The 22,919-nt window shown below is 33.9% G+C and overlaps 1 protein-coding gene across 8 annotated transcripts in view; it reads left to right on the top strand.

Moving 5' to 3' along the window:
- The window catches only part of CDC42BPA (CDC42 binding protein kinase alpha), a 330,947-nt gene that overhangs the window by 197,944 nt on the left and 110,084 nt on the right, over positions 1–22,919 (top strand). For 7 of the 8 annotated variants that reach the window (XM_044915969.1, XM_044915970.1, XM_021689881.1 and 4 more), the window contains exons 12-14: positions 2,975–3,108; positions 12,093–12,335; positions 12,593–12,703. In XM_044915969.1, the coding sequence (XP_044771904.1) occupies positions 2,975–3,108; positions 12,093–12,335; positions 12,593–12,703 (488 nt within the window). The remainder of the gene's footprint in view (positions 1–2,974; positions 3,109–12,092; positions 12,336–12,592; positions 12,704–22,919) is intronic. The other variant, XM_044915973.1, reaches the window with a different exon arrangement.

Raw genomic sequence — 22,919 nt, forward strand, 5'->3', positions numbered from 1 at the left:
AAAATAAAAACTAGTTAAATGCAACTTTGCAGATATTTTTGAAAATTGTTAAAAAACTATGGTATCCATAAATGTATCCAGACTTTCAAAATACCTAAGATAAATAAGCTCTTAATAAATCTATGAGTTAGGGCACTGAATATCAGTAAATTATTTTATTTAGGGAATCTAGCACCAGTTAGTATATGATAGACTAATGTATTTTAGTGCCTTTTTGACCACAGGACTTACTATACACATGAAATGCTCTTTTTAATAGGACTAGTGTATTATAAACACTACTTCATTTATTGAAACCATTCAACTCAGTGTGCAATACTTTATGCACCTGTTCCCACACTTGAATTTGCAAGACCTGGGGATCTTGTTCAAATATAGATCTGATTCATTAAGTATGGGGTGGGTGGGGCCCGGGATTCTGCATTTCTGATGGGCTCCCAGAGGATGCTAATGCTACTTGTCTGGAGATGACATTCAGAGTAACAGGTTATAAAGAATAGAAAATATCTAGGACAGAAATTCACAGTGAATGTGTTTAGATTTCTCTGTTTTTATGGGCTTCAGTTCTTTAATTTGCTAATTTACTTTTGATGCCAAGAATATTTTATACCAATTTATTAAATTTTATTTAAGTGTGTATTAAAATTAGTAATTTTATTTTGTTTCCTAATAACTCTTCTGAAGTGATAAATGTTAAGTATTGTTTGATAACATTACTTTCCCAGTTGGAGAGGCTGATGCAGGAGTGAGCTGTCTTCTTTGCTCTGATACCAATTAGCAATGTGACGTCAGGCTAGGTATTCAGCTCCCTAGGCCTCAGTCTCCTCTTTTAGATCAGAGGTTTTCAAATATTTGCTTTCAGAAATCAGAGTTTGATTTTATGCAATCCCTATCAAAATACCATCAACTTTTTTTCAAAGAAATGGAACAAATAATCCTAAAATTTGTATGGAACCAGAAAAGACCCCGAATAGCCAGAGGAATGTTGGAAAAGCAAAGCAAAGCTGGTGGTATCACAATTCCGGACTTCAAGCTCTATTACAAAGCTGTCATCATCAAGACAGTATGGTACTGGCACAAAAACAGACACATAGATCAATGGAACAGAATAGAGAGCCCAGAAATGGACCCTCAACTCTATGGTCAACTAATCTTCGACAAAGCAGGAAAGAATGTCCAATGGAAAAAAGACAGTCTCTTCAACAAATGGTGTTGGGAAAATTGGACAGCCACATGCAGAAGAATGAAACTGGACCATTTCCTTACACCACATGCAAAAATAAACTCAAAATGGATGAAAGACCTCAATGTGAGACAGGAATCCATCAAAATCCTAAAGGAGAACGCAGGCAGCAACCTCTTCGACCTCAGCCACAGCAACTTCTTCCTAGAAACATTGCCAGAGCCGAGGGAAGCAAGGACAAAAATGAACGATTGGGACTTCATCAAGATGAAAAGCTTTTGCACAGCAAAAGAAACAGTCAACAAAACCAAAAGACAACTGACAGAATGGGAGAAAATATTTGCAAATGAGATATCAGATAAAGGGCTAGTATCCAAAATCTTTAAAGAACTTATCAAACTCAACACCCAAAGAACAAAGAATCCAATCAAGAAATGGGCAGAAGACATGAACAGACATTTCTGCAAAGAAGACATCCAAATGGCCAACAGACACATGAAAAAGTGCTCAACATCGCTCGGCATCAGGGAAATCCAAATCAAAACCTCAATGAGATACCACCTCACACCAGCCAGAATGGCTGAAATTAACAAGTCGGGAAACGACAGATGTTGGTGAGGATGCAGAGAAAGGGGAACCCTCCTACACTGTTGGTGGGAATGCAAGCTGGTGTAGCCACTCTGGAAAACAGTATGGAGGTTCCTCAAAAAGTTGAAAATAGAGGTACCGTATGACCCAGCAATTGCACTACTGGGTATTTACCCCAAAGATACAAATGTAGTGATCCGAAGGGCACATGCACCCCAGTGTTTATAGCAGCAATGTCCACAATAGCCAAACTATGAAAAGAGCCTAGAAGTCCGTCAATAGATGAATGGATAAAGAAGATGTGGTATATATATACAATGGAATATTATGCAGCTATTAAAAAAATGAAACTTGGATGGAACTAGAGGGTATTATGCTAAGCGAAGTTAAGTCAATCAGAGAAAGACAATTATCATATGATCTCACTGATATGAGGAATTTGAGAAATAAGACAGAGGATCATAGGGGAAGGGAAGGAAAAATGAAACAAGATGAAACCAGAGAGGGAGACAAACCACAAGAGACTCTTAATCTCAGGAGACAAACGGAGGGTTGCTGGAGTGGAGGGGTGTGGGAGGGATGGAGTGGCTGGGTGATTGACATTAAGGAGGGTATGTGCTATGGTGAGTGCTGTGAATTGTGTAAGACTGATGAATCACAGACCTGTACCCATGAAACAAATAATACATTATATGTTAATTAAAAAAAAAAAAAAAAGAAATCAGTTTGTTCTTCAAATGACCACTAGTGAAACTGGGCTGGAAATCTGCACCCACTAGAAGCACAGCCATCTTGTAATAATTTGACTAACATCAGCACATGAATGCTAATAACCATCTATAGAGAAACACTGTTCTGTCAGTTTGGTTGGTTTTATCGTTTTTATTAGTTTTAAGCTTTTAATTGGTTCTGAAGGTACTTTTTTGGAAGTATGGTCTTCTTTTTCTAATGGAAATGTGAGGCATTTTTGTATACAAGTTTTGCACATCTCCACACTGGCATTAGCTATGCAGGTCTCTACAGTGAACTGGCTAAGCATTTAATTGTTATGAGTCATGAGTCATAGTCATAGTGGTATGGGGTGTCCATAAGCCTAAAACCAAATACAAAATATTTAAAAAAAAAATTTGGTTGTGTAAAACCTTGGTTTCAAACATTTGTTTTTATACAAATAATAAAATAACCACTGTTTTCTCTTTTTAGAATCAAGTCACTTAGAGCAACAACTTGAGGAAGCCAACTCTGTGAGGAGAGAGCTAGATGATACTTTTCGACAAGTCAAGTCTTATGAAAAACAAATTAAAACACTACAACAAGAAAGGGAAGAATTAAACAAGGTAAAAATATATGGATAGATTGTTAAAGCTGCTTTTGGATTTTTAACCTTGTTTAATTTGTATACCGAAAGCTTTCCTAGTGGATTACAATAACCTAACGTATATTTTGTCTGTAAAATGTTGGTTTAAAAATTTAAGAATTATTTTGGTGTATGTCATTTGATTAATAGCTAGTAATGAAGAAATTTTTATATTCTCAAGATTTTAAAGTTCAGAATCGTTCTTTTGAAAAGTTAATAATCAAAGGACTTGATTAAAAGTAAATGTTATTGAAAAATATAAAAAAGAATAAGCAAATAGCCATATTTAGTATCTATGGAAAAATTAAAAATGTAGGCATATTTTCATTGTGATTTGCTGATATGAACATTCTTAAAAGATTATAATAAAAAAATTTCTTTAGTGTTTTAATTATTTTTAAAATGTCAGTTTATCTTTCAAAGCATGGATGAACAAGCTAAAGTTATTTTCATAAGAACTTTAACACTCAAACAGTATTTGTGAATATCAACAAAATTTATTAATAGCAAAGACTCTCTAACACATCCAGTAGGGCAAATAATATTCAAGCACCAGAGAAGAATACTTTACCTAAACCATTCAGTGTATGTATTTTGCCTTTCATAAACAAGTAAAAAAAAAGTTGGAATTAATACTAGCCAACACAATAAAGAAATGAGTGATTTATGGCATAGTATAAATTGTATTCAATGATATAGTATATAATTGAATTTCTTTTTGGGGAAGATTTTGAAGTCTTGCTGCCAGTAAAGAAATGGAGGCAATTAAAAATAAAACAAATAACCTTTTGCTGAGGAAGCTAATCAGAAAGACTAAGAGAAAAACTATATAAGGGTTAAATTGAATTAGATTAGTATATTTTTACTTTTTTCTTAATGCAATTACAAGCAATGTGGTGTACAGACCCATTTAAATTCGTGGCCAATCTAATAATTCAAATTTATAACATGTTCTATTTGTTTTAATAATATTATAGTAATATTATTGGTAATTATTATGTATTTAAATGTAGGACTATTCAGCCAAACTTAGTAAACATAAAAAGGATGAGAATCTGATATCTAGATATAAAGTAACATATATCTTGGCAATTTTAATAAGTTTTAATATTAAAAATCCTTTTAGTATATTTTGAGAAGAAGGTAGTGCTATAAGGAAACATATTGATAAAGAATTTTGAGTGATTTGCTTAATATCCTACAGGCAGCAGATACTCCTTTTAAAATATTTTTCGTTTGATACATTTAAAAGAATAAGTATAACATTACATGAGTTTTGATGCAAATAATATAACGCACACCTCTGAACCTACCATCTAACTTAAGAAATAGAACATCACCAATTTTGTGGCATAGCCCTGGCCGGTCTTTTTTTTTTTTTATCCCTTTCTCCCTACTTCCCTGAAAGTGGTAATCACTGTTCTAAATTTTATGTCAGTCATTTCCTTATTGAGAAAAATTTTTATTACATATTAGTATATCTCTAAACAATATATCATATATAATAAAATAAATGTATGTGGTGACAGATGGTAGTTACATTTCTCATGGTGAGCACTGAGTAATGGATAGAATTGTCGAATCACTGTGTTTACACCTGAAACTACTGTAACATTGTATGTTAATTATACTTCAATAAAAATAAATACAAATGCCAGTGCCAAATACTGAAGATGAGATTATAATCTGATATATTATTTTTGGAAAGCTAATTTGCAAAGAGTATCCAAAGCCTTAAAATACTGAAATACTTGATATAGTAAACTCCATTTGTCAAAATTTAAGAAGATAACCAGACGTTCAAAGATTTGCTCACCGAGAAATTTCTCACCACGTTTATAGAAGAAAAATATTAGGAAGAACTGAAATGCCCAACCAATTCACATGATGGAATAGTGTGGCTTGGTGGCTAAAGAATTTTTAATGCCATAGGAAATTAAAAAAAATATATATATATAATTTAGTGTTGATTTTTTCTGAGCTTTATAAAATGGTATATGCAATTTTTTGCAATTTGTTTTTTTCACTCATTATATTTCTAATATTCATCCATATAGCTATAAAGCATTCATTTAGTTGCTGTATAGTATACTATTACGTGAACACTCCAGAATTTACTTATTCCATTTTTTGTGTATAGACATTAAGGTTGCTTATACTTGGCAACTACTGTAAATGAACATTCTTGAATGTATATGCTGATATGCACACACTTGCATATACAAACACTAGTAGAATAATTGCATCATAAGTAATGAAGATATTCTATTTTTTATGATAATGCCAAATCATTTTCTGCTGATTATACCTATTTATACTTTCACTCCCACCACCTAGTGTTTATTCAACAATACTTCGTATTACTAGATATATCATTTTGGCCAACCTAGTTGAAATTGATATTTTAAGTCTAGAATGATGTTTTGTTATAAGGTCTTAACTTCTCTAATTACTAATGAGGTTTAGTATCTTACATATGCCCATTTATCATTTATATTTCTTCTTTTGTGAAATGCCTCTCAGTATCCTTTGTATATTTTTCTGTTGGGATGTTTGTCTTTTTCTTATTGGTTGGTTAAGAATTCTTGAAAATTTCTATATTAATCTTTTGTCAGTTGTGTGTTACAGATATCTCCCAGTTAGTGGCTTGTCTTTTCACTTTCTTTATGGAAGTTCTTAGTTTTAATGTAGTCAAGTCTTTCAATTTTTCTTTTTAAAGTTTTGCTGGCTTGTGTAAGAAATCTGAGGTTAAAAATTCTCAGTTTTTTTTTAAAGTGTTCTGTTTTTATTTTGAAGTTTTAAAGTTTGTTCTTTCATCTTTAAATTTTTAATATACCAGAAATTTATTTTTTCATATCATGTGAGATAAGGATCCAATTTTAGTTTTTCCTGTGTATCTAACCAGTTGTTCATTTACTAAATAGCCCCTCTTTTCCACAGTGATGTGCAAGTTAACCTCTGTCATATATTACATTTCCATTTATGAATGAGTCTACATCTCATTCCTTAAAAACTGTGATGGGATTTTGATTAAAATTGCATTAAATCTGTAGAGTAATTTGAGGAGAATTGACATCATTACAGTATTGAATCTTTAAGTTCTTACTATCTTACTAAGTTCTTACTTAAGTTCTTACTATCTGTGTTTATTAATATTATTCCAAATGCACACACAGATTTCAAGAGCAGAACGTAGTATTGTGATGTATGTAGAGCACAAATAACCACATCCCTCCTCTGTGTGCTAATTCTTACCTCTGGTAGCAATGCAATGAGAGCTGGATAGACAAAACCCTAGATATATGGAGTCTATGTTGTGAATGTGAGGAACCCTGAAAAAGTGAGTCAGGGTGTTTATATAAAGGAGAGTGGTGGATGCTTCCTACTTCCCCCCACATCTCCACCTACCCTTTTGAGAGTCTCCTTGGAAATGTAAAGAGAAGGATTTAGGACTCTTTGAAATATAAATAAATCACTTCAGTGGAAAGATAAGCCCAGAGTCTCAGGCTCTATAAAGAGGATCACTCCCTGATCCAGGCTCCTCTCTCTCTCCCCACCTCCGTTGAAGTATAAACACGTACATCCAGGAGTTAAATCTCTTTGGAGTTTCTCACGCTAAATTAGTCAGAAATTACAAGGCTTGCTTTTAGCCCAGGCCCCAAGTTTCAGTAAAATTTGTTTACAAAGGCCTATCTGTAGAAAAATACAAAAATATTTTATCTAGAGCCCCATAGTCTTTCTATCCACAAACATGGTGTATCTCTCCATATCTTTAACATCTTTTAAAATGTTTTTTCATGAAATTTTATGCATGTCTTATTTGCCTTTCTTTAAATTTATTCTATTTTTTGATATTTTAAATGGTATCTTTAAAATTATATTTTCTTACTGATTTCGTTCCAGCATCATTGCTAAATTCTTATTAATTGTACTAATATATTTGAGATTCTTTATGGTTCTCTGCAAATAATGACAGTTTGGTTTCTTCTTTTGGTTTTTATGACCTTTCTTTCTTTCCTTGTCTTACTGTATTAGCTAGAACCCACAGTACAGTGTTGAATAGAACTCGTGATAGCAGGCTTCCCTGTCTTATTCCTGATTTCAGAGAAAATGCCTTTACTGTTTCACCACTAATAATATTTTCTGTAAGTTTTTGGTAATACTTTTTATCAGGTTAAGAAAGTTATCTTCTATTCCAATTTTGCGGTCATTTTTATCAAGAATGGGTATTGGACTTATTAAATGTGCTTTTCTATACACTATTGCAACCAATTTCTAGAAATTTGTTAATATCTATTGATGTAATTAAATGATTGTTTTTTAATAACTTGGTTTGGTAAATTACATTGACAGACTTTTTCTAATGTTAAACCATTTTTGCATTTCTGGGTTAAACCTAAATTGCATGTGTATTATCTCCTAAATAATAATACGCCAGTATATGTAACATTTATGTAATAGCACTGTAATTGGAGTGCTTTGCATATATCAGATCATTTAATCTTTGTAAGAGCCTTGTGATTTAGGTATTATTATTATTATGATTATTATTATTCTCATTTTATAAATGGTGAGACCAAGCACAGAGAGGTCAAATACACTTGCTCAAGGTCATAGAGCTAGAAAGTGGTGGAGCTGGAATTTTTTTTTTTTTTAAGGATTTAAGTAATTTTAATTCATGTGCACTCTTTTTTTTTTAATTTTTTTTATTCTTATGTTAATCCCCATACATTACATCATTAGTTTTAGATGAAGTGTTCCATGATTCATTGTTTGTGCATAACACCCAGTGCTCCATGCAGAATGTGCCCTCCTCAATACCCACCACCAAGCTAACCCATCCTCCCACCCCCCTCCCCTCTAGAACCCTGTTTGTTTTTCAGAGTCCATCGTCTCTCATGGTTCGTCTACCCCTCCGATTTCCCCCGCTTCATTCTTCCCCTCCCGCTACCTTCTTCTTCTTCTTTTTTTTTTTCCTTAACATATATTGCATTATTTGTTTCAGAGGTACAGATCTGAGATTCAAGTTGGAGCTGGAATTTTAACACGAGGAGTCTATCCAGAGTTCATGCTTATCTATGTCACTGGAGTTGATTTGCTAATGTCTTTTTTTGTTGTTGGATTTTTTGTTTTCATCAATATGATTGGCTTGTAATTTTTTTCTACTCTGGTGTTTTTGTGATATCAAGGTTATACTGGTCTCATAAAATGAGTTGGGTAGCATTGCCTCTTTTTTCTCTTTGTAAAAGTTTGTATAAGAGGAATGTTTATTCCTTGAAACCCTGGAGGAATCACTTGTGAAACCATCTGAGTTTGGAATTCTCTCTCACTGAGGGGATAGGGAAAGTTTGTCGACTATTGATTTAGGTACTTTAATTATTATAGGGCTATTTAGGCATTCTATTTCTTTGTGAAACAGTTTTGATAAATTGTATTTTTGTAGGAATTCGTTCATTTCAGAAGCTAACAAATTTATTGGCATAAAATTTTTCATTATATTTTCATTAGCTTTTTTGATTTCTTCCAGGTTTGTAGTTATAACCTTTTTCCTTTCTTAATATTATTTCTTTTTGCATTTATTATTCTCTCCTTGTTTGATCTCACCAGATGTTTGCCTGTTTTATTTTCTCAAAGAACCATCTTTTGCCTTTGTTGATGTTCGTTATCCCAACATTTCTGTTTTTTAGTTTATGTCCTGATTTTTATTATCTTCTCATATTGGCAGAAGCATTAATGTGTTCTGTCTCTTTTTATGTGGAATTTCATTGAATTTAAACCGTTTTTTAAGTTTCAGTGTAAGTATTTCAAGCTATAAATCTCCCCTTAAGTAAACCTTTTACTGCATCCTCAAGTTTTAATATATCTACTAAACATTTTTGTTGTTTTTTGTTATTTTCACTTTGTTTTTAGTTCTAAATATTTTAACATTCTTTATGACTTTTCTCCTTGACCAGTGAGTTATTATGGAATTTAGCCTTTTTACCTTTGATTTCTATTTTAATGGTGATGATTTTAAAGAACTTGATCTTTAATATCTGTTCTTTGAAATCTGCTGAGACTTGTTTCATGGCCTAGACAGACTGTTAACATTTTTTATTTTTTACTTACTTTTATTATTATTTTTTTAAGATTTCATTTTTAAGTAATCTCTATACCCAGCGTGGGACTTGAACTTACAACCCTGAGATCAGGAGTCACACACTCTACCAACTGAACCAGCCAGGCGCCAACAATTTTTAAATGTTCACTATGTGCTTGAGAAGAATAGGGTGCAATATTGGGTGCAAGCTTCTACATATGAAGCTTGATTATCTTCTCTATATTCACTATTTTTTAACTGCTTGGTTTATCTATTAATGATTGTCAAATCGAAACTTCTCATTATGGTCGTGTGTTTACCAATTTTTCTATGATGTTCTTGGCAATTTCTTCATAATTTATTTTGAGTCTGTCTTGTGGAATGCATAAAAGTTTAGAATAGCATTTCTTTCTAGTGTTGAATTTTATCATTGTGTAGGACATTCTCTATCCTTAATAATAATGCTTTTTCTATTAACGTCTAGATATTATTTTTTTAATTTGGTATAACAAATTTGGCCCTTTTATATTTATTTTGACTACTAATGTGTATAGACATGTTTCTATCAAGTTACTTTCTGCTTTATGTTTGTCATGATGCTTTTCCTGTGCCTATCTTTGTTTCCTTTCTTGCCTTTTTAAAATTGTGGTAAAATACATATAATATAAAATCTTTCCTAACCATTTTTAAAATGTACAGTTCAATAGTGTAAAGTACATTCACATTGTTGTGCAATGAATCTCCAGCATTTTTTCATCTTGCAAAATTTTTTCTTGAATTTTAATTGGAGTGGGGTTTTTTTGTTTTTCTTCCCACTTTACTCACTACTTGTTTTAACAATTTCTAGTAGTTGCTCTTGAATTTTATCATGCATATTTAACAAAGTCTAAATTTAGTATCTGAAACCATACCTCCCAAACCTTTAACTCTGTTATGTCTTCCCAACATTGGTGGTGTTTTTTACTAATGTTTTACTTATATCCTTTTTGTTTACTGTCCAGATGAGACATTTTTGTAATGCAGTCTCATTCACTTGTTTGTTTACATTCACATTTATGTTTACCGGTTTCCTAATCCTCCATTTCTCTGTCATTATACTTTGCTTTTAAAATTATTTTTCTTTTTCCTGAAGTAAATCTTCAGACGTTCCTATTTAGTGGAGATCTGATTGTGATAAGCTCTGTCAGTTTTTGTTTATATGAATCTAATTATTTAGCCTCCTACTTGAAAAGGAATTTTTCTGGGTGTACAATTTTAATTACTTTCTTATCTCATTAGAAACATTTCCCCCTGTTTCTATTGTTACTTCTTAGTCTATCCTTTTTTGTTTTTGTTTTTGAGGGTGGAAAATAGGTGATTTGTCTTTTTTCACTGATTTCTTTTAAGGACATTTATTTTTATTTGGTGCTACACAATTTTATTTTTTAAAAGTTTCTGGATTTGAGCTTTAACATTTTTTTCTTGATTCATAAATGTGGAGCTTACTGCATTGATGAATTCAGGTCTTTAATTTTAACACTTATATTTTTACATTTCTAAATGTTCTACACAGTTGTTTTATAAATCTGCCTGGTCATTTTTAATAGTCTTTTGTCATTTTCCCATTAAATTGATTTCTTTTTACTTCCTCACATGTTTCATACATACGAATTTTATGTTAATATTTTATAATTCTAATGTCCAAATACCATTGGAGTTTGTTTTTATTGTTTCTGTTTTTTCCTTATGGTTGTTTGTTCTTTGGGTGTTTGGGAATCTATGGTTGTGAGCTCATATTACTGTGCTCATAAAAATCCTACATTTCATTGAGGCTCTTTACTCAAAAATGATTTGCATTTCCTTTTGCCAGAAGGCAGACTTGAGTGCTTTAACTCCCTCTAAGTTTCTCACTTTGATCCGGGAGTTTATTTAGCTTTCTCTCCTTGTTTCTGGCCTAAGGCTTAGTCTCCACATAAGAGCATTCCTTGTTTTTTTGTCACTTGTAATGATTCAGTATAATTTTTTAAAATCTCACAAATATCCATTCCATTTCTCAAATCTTTATTTTTTTATTGTTATGTTAATCACCATACATTACATCATTAGTTTTTTTTTAATATTACAAAATCTTTTAATTGGTATTAATATTACAACAGAGATGGACAATTCCATACTCCCCTGCTGCCTACTACAGATTGCATTTTATTATTTAAATGGTTTGAAGTGATAATTAAAATGTTTCTTTAATATGTTTCTTTAAATTTTTTTATTGTTATGTTAATCCCCATACATTACATCATTAGTTTTTGATGTAGTGTTCCATGATTTATTGTTTGCGAATAACACCCAGTGCTCCATTCAATACATGCCCTCTGTAATACCCTTCACCAGGCTGACCCATCCCCCACCCCCCTCCCCTCTAGAACCCTCAGTTTCTTTCTCAGAGTCCATAGTCTCTCATGGTTCGTCTCCCCCTCCAATTTCCCCCCCTTCATTTTTCCCTTCCTACTATCTTCTTTTTTTTTTAACATGTAATGTATTATTTGTTTCAGAGGTACAGGTCTGTGATTCAACAGTCTTACACAATTCACAGCGCTCACCGTAGCACATACCCTTTATTTTGACCATCGTATCTGGTGTTCCTATACTCTATTTATTTGTAGAATCTAAGGTACTGGCAGATTAAATCAGCTGTTCATCACAGTTTAGCATGTTAGCATCAGGAATCGAGAATAATAACAGAGCACCCTGCTATTCATATCTGTTCAGAAGTAGTTGATTTCTTTTAATTTTGTCCTCAGATGAATAATTTTGGCTCTTCTTGACTTCATGATAGCTACTTTGATGGCCAAAATTGGTCCCTAGGTTGCAGAATTGGTAACTTTATTCTTTTTACAAAACTGTAGGAACTAGTCCAGGCTAGTGAGCGATTAAAAAACCAGTCCAAAGAGCTGAAAGACGCACACTGTCAGAGGAAACTGGCCATGCAGGAATTCATGGAGATCAATGAGCGGCTAACAGAATTGCACACCCAAAAACAGAAACTTGCTCGCCATGTCCGAGATAAGGAAGAAGAGGTGGACCTGGTGATGCAAAAAGTTGAAAGCTTAAGGCAAGAACTGCGCAGAACAGAGAGAGCCAAAAAAGAGGTTAGTAGTCAGGCAGATTTTCTAGTGCCCATGGGGTAGTGATTAAAGCTGCTTTTTCAGATTGGTGGAATAATGTATAGCTCCTTCTTTAATTGTTGAAAACCTTTTTTTTTTTTTTTAGTTTGGTTATTTTATTAAATACGAATTTCAACATTTGAGTTATCTTCTTGTTATAAGGTAAATTCCCATGGGGAAAAGCATTTTATTGGAAAAACAATTATAACCATGACATCTGCTCTTTTAATTTTATTTTAAAGCTGGAAGTTCATACAGAAGCTGTGGCTGCTGAAGCATCTAAAGACAGGAAACTGCGTGAACAGAGCGAGCACTATTCTAAGCAACTGGAAAATGAATTGGAGGGACTAAAGGTAGCGTCTGATTTCACTTTGTGAAGTTGAATTAATTTTCTTCTCTTTAGGCTTAACAGGAGTGTTAATTTATGTACTCTCTTTGACGTGGAGTAAAAACTAGCTATCCTTCAAACCTAGTATTCTTAATTCTCATTCCTACTAGTAGAAAGCTGATGTAGACTTCCTCATCATTCTGGAAGGAAAGGGAAGGTTGTGTTTAGTGCAGAGAAGAACTCTATTGGAAAAGAGCTCAAAATATTTAGGAAGGACTGCACACCTGGACAAGATTGGGGGGCATGGTTAGATAACCAGACCCTCTATTTTATAAATGACATAGGAGAGGCTCAAGGATAGCTCTGCAGATACTTCTGTTAGGTGGGATGAGATGATAATGGGCATGGGCCAACACATCTCAGCAGAAGTGCTTAGCAAGGGAAATCCTGTGTCAGCTTTAGAGTTGGACTGCTTGGTTTTACCTCCTAGCCTCATCAGTTACTAGCCATGTAATGCTGGACAAAACATTTAACCTCCGCTTTAATTTTCCTATCTGTAAAACCCTATCTTACTGGTTTTATGTAGGGAGTATATGCATATATATGTAAAGCGCTCAATAACTCTTAGCTTTGATGATAATGTATATGTCAAAGTGAGAGAATTGGGATTAAATTGACATCCTATTTCTACAACACTAAATTAAAATCTGAATATGATGCCTGCCTTTTCTTCACTCTGACCTTAGCAAAACCGTCTCCTCTGTGCTGTCCACCAGCCTTCACCTACACCTTCTACTTGCATAACCATGCACAGTCTAGTCTTACTCATCTGGCAAATATAAGAATCAAGTTGAATGTCATCTCAGGGAGTCTGTGCTACTATAGAATTCTGTTAATAACTTTAGCATAGCTTTTATTGTATTTATCCACAAAATGTCTCCCTGCCTAAACTGTGACCAAACCTATTGAAAACATGTAGATATAGTATTAACCTGGCTCAGGGCCAGATTTTAATACTTGTTTAATAACTGTGTTAAATCAATGAATGAATGTAGAATTGGTCAGAACTTTTTCTCTGACTATTGAATATTAGTGGTTGCAAATGAGTTTTCTCTACTATATATATAAACTCTAGATTTTATTTCTTATTTTAGGGATTGATTTATTTGTTTTTAAGTTTTTGCTTTATCATGATTGCACAGTCTTGGTCAGCTTTCCCAAGTAGAGGTGTTTCTCCTATGTACTTATGCTTCTGTAACAGGATTAGTGTATGGAACTCATTACATTACTGTCTCAAATAATTTTCAGTCAGGGACTGTTTTATTTCCAGCACTGGTTTTGGTGATTTGGTAACAAACAATCATAAAGTACAGACTAGAAGGAATCTTAGAGATTATTTGCATTTGAGGAAATTGAGACCCAAAAGAGTTAAGGATTATGTAGTCATAAGTGATAAAGTATAGTTTAAATATGGATTATTATTAAATATGGATTTTCTAACTCAGTGCCACGTTCTAGCCACTAGTCTAGTTTTTTTTTTTTCTGTAATAAACACTGCTGCTCTGAAAGCTTTGAATCACATGTATTTACTGACTAATCAAATGTGCATAATCGCTTGTATCATTTATAAATTTGAGATAATAATAGAACTACCCAATGTTAATGCATTTAAAATGTTTTGCCCAGGGCCTGGCAGAAAGTAAAGGCTCAGCAAGTTGGCTGTGATTATTATCATACTATAATTTCTTGAGGATATTTTCTAAAACTGGAATATCTTGGTTTAATTTCTTGTAAACCTATTTTGAATTGGTTTTGAAACCTATTTTGACCATTCTAAAAGGCTGTAGGAACGAATAACAGAAAATTCAGTATCCCATTTCCAATAATGCATAGAACATATAGACAGAAGATCAGTAAGGATAAAAAGGTCTTGAACAACACTATAACCAACTAGACCTTCCACTCAACACAGCAGAACACACATTCTTCTCAAGGGCACATGGTATATTCTCCAGGATAGGCCAGATGTTAGGCTACAAAACTAGTCTCAAAAATATAAGAAGATTGAAGTCATACAAAATATCTTCTCCAGCCACAATGGAATGAAGCCAAAAGTCAGTAACATAAGGAAAACTGGAATGTTAAAAAATATGTGGAAATAAAACAAGATACCCTTAATCAGTGGATCAAGGAAGAAATCAAGGGGAATTAGAAAAATACCTACAGAGGAATCAAATGAAAACACCACACTGGATGCAGTGCTCAGAGATTTATAGGTGTAAATAACTATATTTAAAAAAGAAGAAAGGTCTCAAATCAGTTACATAATTTTATATCTTATGGAACTAGAAAAATAAGAGCAAAGGAAACTCAAAGCTAGCAGAAGGAAGGAAGAAAGGAAGATTAGAGCAGAGTTAAATAAAATGAGAATAGAAAAATAATGAGAATGAATTGAAAAGTTGATTCTTTTGAAAGATAAACAAGATTGACAAAACGTTAGCTAAAAGCACACAAATTACTTAAAATGACTCAAGAAAAAAAATAGAAAATCTAATAGACATATAACAAAAAGATGTAATCAGTAATAAGAAGACTTCTGACAAAGAAAAGTCCAGGGCCAGATGCTTCCACTAGTGAATTAAACCAAAGATTTAAAGAAGAATGAACATCAATCGCTCTTAGACTTCTCCAAAGATGACAAGAGTAGGAAGTACTTCTCAACTCATCCTTTAAGGTCAGCATTACCCTGATACCAAAGCCATATTAAGAACATTACAAGAAAAGAAAATTACAGACCAGTATTTGTAATGAATATAGATGTATAAATCCCCAGCAAAATGCTGACAAACCAAGTCCAAAACCATATTTAAAAGATTATGCACCATGACAGTGGTTTATTTCAGGAACATAAGGGTGGTTCAATGTAAAAAAATAATATAATACATGACATTAATAGGACCTGGAAGGGGGGATGATTATCTTAATTGAAGCACATAAGTCATTTCACAAAATCCAACATCCTTTCAAAATGAGAACTCCCAGAAAACTAGGAATAGAAGGAAACATATTCAACATGATAAAAGATATTTATGAAAAGTCCACAGTTAACATCATACTCAATGTTGAACAAACAAAAACTTTCTTCCTAACATTAGGAATGAGACAAGGATGCCCATGTTTACCACTGCTATGTAATATTCTACTGGAGTATCTAGCCAGAGGAATTAGACAAGAAAAAGAAATAAAAGGCATCCAAACTGGAAAGGAAGAAGTAAAACTATCTCTGTTCACAGATCACATGACCCTTTATATAAAAATATTCAAAAGAATACTACCAGTTTCCAGTCCAGCATATAAGAAGCTTGGAAGCCACTATGTTTGAACAAGTAAAAAGCTGAATAAATAGAAAAACCAACAACTCTTCTTATACCTGTAGGAGAAGTGACATCACAGAATAAGGTGCTGCCCCTAAATTTGGAGAGACTAACAGGCAAATACAGAGACTCACAACTTAGCAGAAACCTTTGTAGGAATCAGTGCCAGTGTTTGGAAACCTGAACTACAACTGAGAAATCATTAGAGGCTCAGTGTAGACAGGTCTGAGATATAAAATCTCCAGGGAACCCAGTCAGTGGGGTGCTTTTGTGAGTTTTGCCTCCTGGACCTCTACCAGGTTCTCACAATGAGTATCGGAGCAAAATCCCTTGTGCTAACAATAGGGGAAACCATTTTGAAATATGCCAGAGTATCCTGTTCCTCTTAACAAGGTCTGCCCTCAAGAGAAACTCTTCAACCAGAACTGAACTTGCTCAAGTTTTATCAGAGCCCAGTGGACTTGAGAGAAGGAAGACACCCAATCCCAACCTGCTGTAGTCATCCTGTCCAAACTAAGGGGGAGAGAATAGCTGACAAGGTTGTCTGACTTTTATAGTCCAGAGGCACCAGCTCAATAAAACAGTGATATCTAATCCTAGGACTATAGAACACTTCCCCTTTCCCCACAACTTACTGCCACATTACTAAAAGCCTATTTACAGCTGTTCCTTTTACCCAGCACATCATGTGCCGCCTATCAACAAAAAATTATAAGATATACTGAAAGACAAAACACAGTTGGAAGGGATAAAGCAAGCATCAGAACCAGACTCAGATACGGCAGAGATGTTGAAATTATGAGATTGGGAGTTTAAAACTATGATTAATTGATGTGCTGAGGGCTTTAATGGGAAAGTAGAGAACATGGAAGAATTAAATGAACAATGTAAAGAGAGGTGGAAATTCTAAGAAAGAACCAAAAAGGAAAAGCTGAGAAAAGAATTTCTGAGCTTGAGGATATCTAAGTAGAAACTGACAAAACTGAAAGGCAAAAAGGAAAAAGATTAAAAAAAAAAAAAAAAAGAAGAGAATATCCAAATACTGTGGAGCAACTATAAAAGTTATAACATAGGTCTAATGGGAATGCCAGAATGAGAAGAAAGAAAGGGACAGAAGAAATACTTGAAACAATAATGACTGAGAATTTTCCCCAAATTTGTATCAGACACCAAACCACAGATCCAGGAAGGTCAGAGAATACCAAGTAGGATAAATGCGGAAAGAACTACACCTAGAGATACCATTTTCAAATTATAGAAAGTCAAAAATAAACAAAAATCCTGAAAGCCAAAGCAAAAAAATAGAGGATATAAGACAAGGATTGCACATGACTTCTTAGAAACTCATGCAAACAAGAAGAGAGTAGAGGTGAAATATTTAAAGTGTTGAGAGAAAAGGAGTAGAAGACAAAAATAGGAATAAAGAACAAGGGCAATAAATAGAAAACAGTAGCAAATATGGTAGATATTAATCCAAAAATATCAGTAGTCACTTAGAATATCAGTGGTCTAAGTACATCAGTTATAAAACAGAGATTGTGTCAGATTGGATCAAAAAATATCAACTGTATGTTGTCTATAAGAAGCCCACTTTATTGTTTTTTTAAAGATTTTCTTTATTCATTTGAGAGAGAGAGAGAGAACGACACAGAGAGCACAAGCAGGGAGGGGAGAGGCAGAGGGAGGGGAGAGGCAGGCTCCCCACTGAGCTGGGAGCCCTATGTGGGGCTCTATCCCAGGTCCTGGAGATCATGACCTGAGCTGAAGGCAGACGCTTAACCATCTGAGCCACCCAAGCGCCCAAGAAACCCACTTTAAATATAGAGGCAGATATAGATTAAAAGTAAATGGATGAAGAAAGATATATCATGCTAACACCAATGAAAAGAAAGTGGGAGTAGCTATATTAATTTCAGAGTGGAATTCAGAGTAAGGAAAGTTTTTTTAGGAATAAAAAAGGCATCACATAATGATAAAGGAATCAGTTATTCAAGAAGACGTAGCAAAACTTAACACGTAGACATGTAAATGTGTGAGTGCAAAAACTGATAGCGCTGCAAGGAGAAACAGATGAATCTACTATTATAGGTGGAAACTTCGGCACCCCTATTTCAGAAATGAATGAAGACAGGAGGCGTAAAATCAGTAAGGACATAGATGAGCTCAACAGCATCATCAGTCACATGGATATAAGGCAAATCTACAGACTGCTTCATATAACAGCAGAATATGCATTCTTCTCAAGCTCACATGGAACATCCACCAAAATAGACCACACATTCTGGTCTATAAAACAAACCTTAACAAATCCTTAAGAAATTTAAGAGATTGGGGCGCCTGGGTGGCTCAGTTGGTTAAGCGACTGCCTTCGGCTCGGGTCATGATCCTGGAGTCCCGGGATCGAGTCCCACATCGGGCTCCCTGCTCAGCGGGGAGTCTGCTTCTCCCTCTGACCCTCCCCACTCTCATGCTCTCTCTATCTCATTCTCTCTCTCAAATAAATAAATAAAATCTTTAAAAAAAAAATTTAAGAGATTAGGAGTCATTCAACGGCTGCTCTCACACCAAAGTGGAATTAAACTAGATGTCAACACCAGAAATATAGCTGGAAAAAATTCCAAAATATTTCTAAATAACTTCTAAATAACACATGAGTTAAAGAAAATGTCTTGAGAAATTTTTAAATATTTTGAACTAAATAGAAATGAAAACAAGTTTAACTTACTAAAATTTGTGGGATATAGTAAAAGCAGTGTATAGCATTGAATGCATATATAGAAAGAAAAAGATCTAAAATTAATCATCTTTCACTTTAGATACTAGAAAGAGAAGAGCAAATTAAATCTGAAGTAAACAGAAGAAAACAAATAATAAAAATTAGAGCCAAAACTGATTAAATTGAAAACAGGAAACAGGAAAAAAATCAATGAAATCAAAGCTTATTCTTTGAAAAGATAGTAAAATTGGTTAAGTCTTTTCTCAGGCTAATTAAGAAAAAAAGAGATCCCTTTCATCTATTTTTGATAGTAATTATATCAACAAGCCTCCCAGCATTAAACTGTTCTAACCTTTGGGAATCAGTTGCTCATACAATAATCGAATTCCAATACAGCAATGGGTTAGGATTGTTAACATTTTATTAACAAGTTTTGTTAAATTTATACTGAGATGAGTCTATGATTTTATTATTTGTATGCTCTTTTGGTTGGGTTTTGTTTCAGGGTTATGTTAACTTTATATAAAGGGAAGCTTTCCCTTTTCTTTGTACTCATGGAAATAAACTTTTTGAAATCTGAAAGAATTCTTCTATAACACATTCTTTGTTATACTGTAGCTTTATTAATGCTTTATTTTTCATTCATTTTGAGACAATTTGGTTCACTTTCATTTTTCCAGTAAAAATGTCTTTCAAACAGATTTTCAAATTTATAAGCATAGGGGTGAGTACTTTATATAAATTTAATAACTTCCCTGGATACTTGAAAAGAAGGGGATTACCTGTCAATAATAGTTTATATTATTTCATACACTTGCATTTCTCTTGACACTATAGTTTCTCGTTAGTTTTCTTCTCTTTTCTGTAATAAATCTTTTTGCAAAGAATATAGTGGCTCTGTTTTGCATGCTGTGCTTTCTGCTATATTTTTAAAACTCTTATTATAAAAAATAATACAGATAAAACCAAAAATAAAAAAGAGAGAAGACACTACTAATATTAGAAATCAAAAAGGGGACATCCCTACACATCCTATGTACATCAAAAGGTTAATAAAGGAATAATGTGAATAACTTTGTGCACACAAATTTGATAACCTAGATGAAATGGAGCAGTTCCTTTTTTTTTTTTTTAAAGATTTTATTTATTTATTTGAGAGAGAATGAGAGAGAGCACATGAGAGGGGGGAGGGTCAGAGGGAGAAGCAGACCCCCCGCAGAGCAGGGAACCCGATGCGGGACTCGATCCCAGGACTCCATCCCGGGACTCCAGGATCATGACCTGAGCCGAAGGCAGTCGCTTAACCAACTGAGCCACCCAGGCGCCCTGGAGCAGTTCCTTGAAAGACACAAGCTGCCAAAGCTGACACAGAAGAAATAATCTGAAAAGGATTCTGTCTATTAAAGAAATTGGATCAATAATTAATAACCTTCCAGAAAAGCACCAGGCCCAGATATGTTCACTGGTGAATTCTACAAAACATGAGGAAGAAGTCATACTAATTTTCTACAATCTCTTTGAGAAGACAGAGGCAGAGGGAATATTTACTAAGTCATTCTGTGACACCAGCATTACACTACTAAAACTAGACAAAGACATTACATGAAAAAAGAGCCACAGACCAACATGCCTTATAGACACAGATGAAAAAATCCTCAACAAAATATTAATAAATTGAATCCAACAATATGTAATAAGAATTACACACCATGCCCTAGTGGGATTTTTATCCCATGTATGCAAGACTGGCTCAAAATTAAAAAAAAAAAAATCAGTGAATAAAATGTATCACATCAATAGACTAAAAAATAAAAATCACATGATCATCTCAATACATGCAAAAAAACCATCTGACAGCATCCAACATCTATTCAAGATAAAAACTGTCAATAAATTCTAAACCTGGTAAAGAATATCTAACAGAAAATGAGCTAACATTATACTTGTGAGAAACTTGACACTTTCCCACTAGGATCAAGAGCATGGTGAAGATGTACCTTTCACCACTACCTTTCAACATTGTATTGGATGTCCTAGCTAATGTAGTAAGACAAGAAGACAAAATAAGAGGTATACAGATTCAGAAAGAAGATGTAAAACTGTCTGTTCAGGGATGACATGATCATCTATATAGAGAATCAAAAAAAGTTGACAAAACAACTGGAACTAATAAGCCATTATAGGAAGATTGCAGGATATAAGGTTAATACACAGCCAGTCACTTTCCTGTATAACGGTCATGAACAAGTGGAATTTGACATTTAAAACTCAATACTATTAATATTAGTACCCATAAAAATGAAATACTTAGGTATAAATATAATAAAATATGCACAAGAGCTATATGGGGAAAACTATAAAACTCTGATAAAAGAAATCAAAGAAGAACTAAATAAATGGAGATATTCCATGTTCATGGATAAGAAGATTCAATATCATCAAGATTCAGTTCTTCCCATCTTAATCTGTAGATTTAATGCATTCCCAGTCAAAATCCTAGCAAGTCCTTTTGTGGATGTCATCAAACTAAACCTAACGTTTATATGGAGAGACAAAAGACCTAGAATAGGTCTTTTGCAACCCCAGGGTTGCAAGACCAACACGCAGTAAGTAGTTGTGTTCCTATATGCCAGCAATGAACAATCCAGAGGAAATTGTGAAAGCAATTCCAGTTACAATAGTAGCTAAAAGAATAGAGTACCATGGAATAAATTTAACCAAGAAGGTTAAAGACTTGTGTACTGAAAATTAGAGAACACTGCTGAAAGATATTAAAGGAGGCGTAAATAAATGGAAAGACATTCCACATGTATGGTTAGGATAACTTAATTTTTTTTCTTTTTTTAAAAATTTTTTTATTCTTATGTTAATCACCATACATCATTAGTTTTTGATGTAGTGTTCCATGATACTTTGTTTGCGTATAACACCCAGTGCTCCATGCAATACGTGCCCTCCTTAATACCCATCACCAGGCTAACGCATTTCCTCACCCCCCCTCCCCTCTAAAACCCTCAGTTTTTTTCTCGGAGTCCATAGTCTCTCATGGTTCATGTCCCCCTCCGATTTCCCCCCCTTCATTTTTCCCTTCCTTCTCCTAAGGTCCTCCATGCTATTCCTTATGTTCCACAAGTAAGTGAAACCATATGATAATTGACTTTCTCTGCTTGACTTATTTCACTTAGCATAATCTCCTCCAGTCCCATCCATGTTGATGCAAAGGTTTGGGTATTCATCGTTTCTCATGGCTGAGTAACATCTTTTTTATCCATTCATCTGTTGAAGGGCATTTCGGCTCTTTCCACAGTTTGGCTATTGTGGACATTGCTGCTATGAACATTGGGGTGCATATGGCCCTTCTTTTCACTACATCTGTGTCATTGGGGTAAATACCCAGTAGTGCAATTGCTGAGTCATAGGGTAGCTCTGTTTTTAATTTTTTGAGGAACCTCCACACTGTTTTCCAAAGTGGCTGTACCAACTTGTATTCCCACCAACAGTGTAAGAGTGTTCCCCTTTCTCCACAACCTCTCCAGCATTTGTTGTTTCTTGCCTTAGGATGACTTAATATTGTTTAAATGTCCGTGTTACCCAAAGTCATGTACAAGTTCATCACAATTCCTAGTAAAATTCCAACAGCCCTTTTTGCAGAAATGGAAAATATAATCCTGAAATTCATATGGAATTGCAAGTGGCCCCAAGCAGCCAAACTGTTGTGAAAAAGAAAAACAGAATTGGAGGACTCAAACTTCCCAGTTTCAAAAGTTACTGCAAAGTTACAGAAACAGAAGGAGTGTGGTACTGGCATAAGAATAGAAACACAACCCACTGGAATAGAATTCAGAGTCAAGAAGTGAACTCTTGCATCTGTGGCCAAGTGATTTTTTATGTCGTCCTAAATCTGTTCAGTGAGAAGAGAACAGTCCCTTCAATTTATGTGCCGGGACAACTGTATTTCTACATGCAAACAAATTTGGACCCCTACTTCATACCATATAAAACAATTTATTCAAAATGGATCAACCTAAATATAAGAGCTATAACTATAGAACTCTTAGAAGAAAACCGTGGGTAAGTATTCATGACCATGGCATGGATTCTTAACTATGACACTGAAAGCAGAAGCAAAAAAATTTTTTTTATAAATTGGA

This window comes from Neomonachus schauinslandi, chromosome 6, assembly GCF_002201575.2.
Source record: "Neomonachus schauinslandi chromosome 6, ASM220157v2, whole genome shotgun sequence".
NCBI classification, from domain to species: domain Eukaryota; kingdom Metazoa; phylum Chordata; class Mammalia; order Carnivora; family Phocidae; genus Neomonachus; species Neomonachus schauinslandi.